This window comes from Mus caroli, chromosome 2, assembly GCF_900094665.2.
Source record: "Mus caroli chromosome 2, CAROLI_EIJ_v1.1, whole genome shotgun sequence".
Lineage (NCBI taxonomy): Eukaryota > Metazoa > Chordata > Mammalia > Rodentia > Muridae > Mus > Mus caroli.
Window position 1 is genome coordinate 47351294 of NC_034571.1, and position 4608 is coordinate 47355901.

Sequence of the window (4608 nt, forward strand, 5' to 3'; positions counted from 1 at the left end):
CCAATTCTCACTGACCCCCTTGGTTTTCCATAGCCTCTCCCACATGGGCACCAAATTTACACTCAAACTAATTAGTGAGCTCCCCCCACCCACTCTCATCTGCTATGTCACAAAGTCAAACATTTCAAATTCTGGTAACTATGGGTGTAGCTTGATAAGAGTCCAGTAAATTCTTTACCCCATACCCTTTCGAAGAAAGAAGAGACCAGGATAAGCCTGTGATGTTCACTAAAAAGATGTCTCCATAACCAGACACTGTGGTGTATGCTTTTCATCCTAGCACTCTGGAGGCAGATGCAGGCAGATTACTGAGTTCAAGGCCAGCCTGGTCTACAGAGTGAGTTTCATGACAGTCAAGGATACACAGATACCCTGTCACAAACAAAAACAAACAACGGAAGGAAGGAAGGAAGGAAGGAAGGAAGGAAGGAAGGGAGGGAGGAAGGAAGGAAGGAAGGAAGGAAGGAAGGAAGGAAGGAAGGAAGGAAGGAAGGAAGGAAGGAAGGAAGGAAGGAGAGAGAGAGAGAGAGTAGAGAAGCTGGGGCTACAGAGACAGTGGTTAAGACCACTTACTGCTCTTACAAGAGGACCCAGGTTTAGTTCCCAGCACCAAGATGGCCCACAACCATATGTCATCCAAGTTCCAGGGAATCTGATGCTCTCTTCTGACTTCTTTAGGCACTTCATGCACATTATGCATGGGCATTCATGAGGCAACACACACACATACACACACAATCTAAAAATATGTTTTTAAATAGGAATAGAGACGCTAAGTAGCAAAGACTGAGCAGCAAGAAAAAGGAAAGCTACATAAAGTGCCTATCAACCAACATCAGGAAATGCCTTTATAACAGTGTGATGTGAGCAGACACATCACCTAAGCGTCTTGAATTTTTGTGGGGAAGGAGAATTTAGGGGGCTGGAAGGCACGCTGACCTTCCCAGATCATCATCTCATACTTTGATCATTTTCGAACAAGTTCAATGGATCTAGGGAAGTTGTGCCATATTTGCATTAACTTCATCATCATCTACCTGTCACCAGAATCTTTAACTGGTGCCTTCTTTCCGCAACTTGTGAGCGATGGCAAAAGAACTCAGGAGAAGCACCAGCATGTATACAATACTCACTACCGAGTACAGCACACCCTCGAGGGTGAGAGGGAGCCCGCCGCGGTGGCACAGATGCCCCGGTGACACACACCTTTAATCTCAGCACTCAGGAGGCAGAGATAGAGGCAGAGGCAGGTTGACCTCTGGGAGTTCGAGCCCAACTTCATCTACATAGCCAAGTTCTAGGACAACCAGGGCTACATAGAGATCCTATTGCCAAGAAACAAAAATCAAACAAACAAACAAAAAAACAACAAAAGAAATAGTACACAATAGCCAAAAGGTTCAGAGATACTACTACCACAATCCGCATGGGGCTTTTGTTTTGTTTTGTTTTGTTTTGTTTGCTTTTTGGCTTTTTTTTTTAACAGATGTTTTTTCTGAGAGGCTTTGTGGTGTTCAAATGATTGATGAGCCTGTTTGTGTGGATTCTGACAGGAAAGAGGATGGTATGGTATATCTTTGTGTCTGCCTGGTACTGATGATTGGACCTAGGATCTTACACATGTTATAGGCATGCTCTACCGCTGAGCTGTCTCCCTCTCCCTCCCCCTCTCCCTCTCCTAGATAGGAGGGGTCTAGCCATCCCCCAACCCCCACCCCGCAAGAGTCCTTCAAACCTGCTAGTATCTAACTACTTAAAATACGCCTTGTGTTTACATAGCGAAATATTTGGATAGTCCAAGAATGTCCTAAGACTCTCAAAGGGGGTTCCTTTTCTCAAAACTGGTGTATTTACCGGGGGTGGGGGGGTGAGGGGTGTGGGGGGGGGGTCTGCCTTGCTGGGTTTGCCAAGCTACATACACCTTTGTTATAAATCTTCACAGACTTATTTGGCAATGTATAGCAAAAACTAAAGCGATACTATCACACTCAAGACCACGAAGATTAGGGTCAAGTCACAGACCCCCAAATTAACAATTCAAACAGGACCTTCAGGATTTCTCAGAGAATCCTGCTGGAGTTCGGCTTTTTTTTTTTTTTTTTTTTTTTTTCTTTTAACCGCTTCTGAATCTGCACCAAACTCCACAAACTTTCTAACTGAAAAATGCTGGTGACTGACAGAAATAAACGAACTTGTTTCTGAGAAAGAGACTTTAAAACGTAGATGCTCATCCCGCGCCCTCCGTTCTGGTTGCCAATGCAAATGAGTCAGAGGGCTTGCTTCAGACACTGAAGTAATTGTGTAACTCCGCAACGGAAAGTGCCATTGGAGAATACATGCTGACCTCACAGCCGAAAAAAACTATTTAAAAGATGTGGAAACCAGATGTTTCAGCCGCATTCCAGCCGCTGCTCTGAGAATTTCTTGTGGGCAGCTCCGACATTGTAACCGGCTCTGCAACCGAAGAGATGGTCGTCCTCCTTTGCTTATGCGTCTTGCTGTGGGAAGAGGCTCACGGATGGGGATTCAAGGATGGAATCTTTCATAACTCCATATGGCTTGGTAAGAAACTTTACTCGCGAACTTCATGTTGGGAATATCGATCCATTGACATCATAGAGGACTGAATGGAAGGAGTGAAATTTTCTAGTGTGTTCAAAGCCTGGTGTTTTCATGGAAAATACTTTTAGAGAGACAGTGACTGGCATGCCATTAAACAAAGAAAGTTTTCTTTTAAAATTGAAGGCTATCCTTTTACACAATGTATTGTTCAACAACAACAAAAAAGAGGTTAAGATGTGCTAACATTGTAAAAATATATTTCAAGATTTCAAAGCAGATATGGTCCCTGACTGGTGGGTATCTCTTTATGGAACTAAAACACTACTATAACGTTTTTGTTTTGTTTGTTGTTTTGTTTTTCCACTGCACTGGCAGTAAGGTTTCAGGTGAGTTGATGCATGCTGACCTGCAGCATCTCTGAACTCTGTGGACTCTGAGCTACAGGGTACAGCTTAACTCTTCTGTCTTTCATCTGTTCTAACAAGGCTAGAGTGTGGTTGGTGCAGGAAAGAAGATGAAAATGCTTTGTCCTTTTTAGTACGTTCATCAGGTTTGGTTCTTTTTGTCACGGGAGTACTTTCCTAGACCTTTGGTTAAATGGGGAAAGTTCTTTTTGCTGTTTTTGTTAAGTGTAAGGAATGACTTGGGCTAAACGCTGAAGATGAACAAAAGACCAACAAATGAATATTAACACAGAAAACTCAAAATTCCCATTATGGCACTCAGAACAACACTAGAATCCTTATCATTTAAGTTGGATGCTACATTTTGTTCATTATTGTATTTAGTAGAGAAAATTTTTTGATTGCTTATTGGAGGGATCATCTTATTCTTGTGCAGAATAAAAAAACAAAACAAAACAACAACAACAAAAAAAAACAGACAAAGCAAAATCAACCTAGATCTTGGTTTTTTTGCTTGCTAGGCAACACATGGCTGTAGACTATTTTCCCCTCTCAGCAGTGTTCTCTGTGGTAGAAACTGCAGCCATGAGGATCTCATTAGCAAGCTGGATTTGAAATGCACAGCCCTGCCGCCTCTTTTTCCAACTTGAGCCGAAACTAGTCGCAGTGTGACCATTTGGTCAAAATGAAATTTGGTAGACGTGTGCATGAAATCCAACTGAGGTAATACAGACACATTCGTCAGAAATGGGGAAACACCATAAAGCTGGTAGGAATTGAAGTCATATGGGGAGATCTTGAAAGGCTGTCAAATTCTCCTGGGTTGGGGTGATTTGAAGTCATTGTTTTTGTAATGTTTTGAATGTGTATGCACAAAAATGTAAACCTGAGTAAAAAGCAGTTCTGCCCTGAAGGTGGAGTGAAGCGAGCCCAGCCTTTGTGAGGAGCACACCACAGAGGCTTGAGACCCTGTCAAATGCTTCAATCTGGGACAAATTACTGACCAGTCAGCCCAGTACAAATTGGTTACAGTTGGTTGGGTCAATATAATATTAGAAACTGTTCAGGGAGAAAAGAGAGCTGGGTTCAGAGGGAAGGATCTGGTAACAACGGTGAAGAACAGGACATTTGAACTCTGTGACTTCTAATTTCTTTAACGGCAACTCAACAAGAAAGGAACAGACACATAAGAAATCAGTCAATGTGGGTCTCGAACACTGAAGACAAAGATCAATAATTTTCTGTCTTCCTCCTGAATCTGCAAAAGGCATACTATATAAGGTCCTGATAGGTGGCTACTGCTATCATTGTTCCCATTTTCTAGATGAAGAAACTGAGGCTCAAGTAGTGATGTCTCCAAGGTTACTTAACTCCCCCCACCCAAAAAAAAGCAGCACAAGGCAGTCCACTGTTGTCATTTCCAAAAACAAAAACAAAACAAAACAAAAAAAAACCCTTTTTTCAGTTTTAAAAATTAAATGGCAGAAGAGAAAAATGAATAAAATATTGTTTTAGACACATGTATCTTTTAAAAGTTAGAGTTTCGCCGGGCGTGGTGGCGCACGCCTTTAATCCCAGCACTCGGGAGGCAGAGGCAGGCGGATTTCTGAGTTCCAGGCCAGCCTGGTCTACAAAGTGAGTT

General features: G+C 42.5%; 1 protein-coding gene across 1 annotated transcript in view; it reads left to right on the forward strand.

Annotated features, from left to right (window-relative positions):
• Positions 1-2405: 2405 nt before the first annotated feature.
• Tnfaip6 (TNF alpha induced protein 6) overlaps positions 2406-4608 on the forward strand; it is a 17164-nt gene continuing 14961 nt past the window's right edge. Inside the window, exon 1 of the mRNA XM_021156824.1 lies at positions 2406-2562. Coding sequence (XP_021012483.1) covers positions 2469-2562 — 94 coding nt within the window. The 5' untranslated portion in view covers positions 2406-2468. The remainder of the gene's footprint in view (positions 2563-4608) is intronic.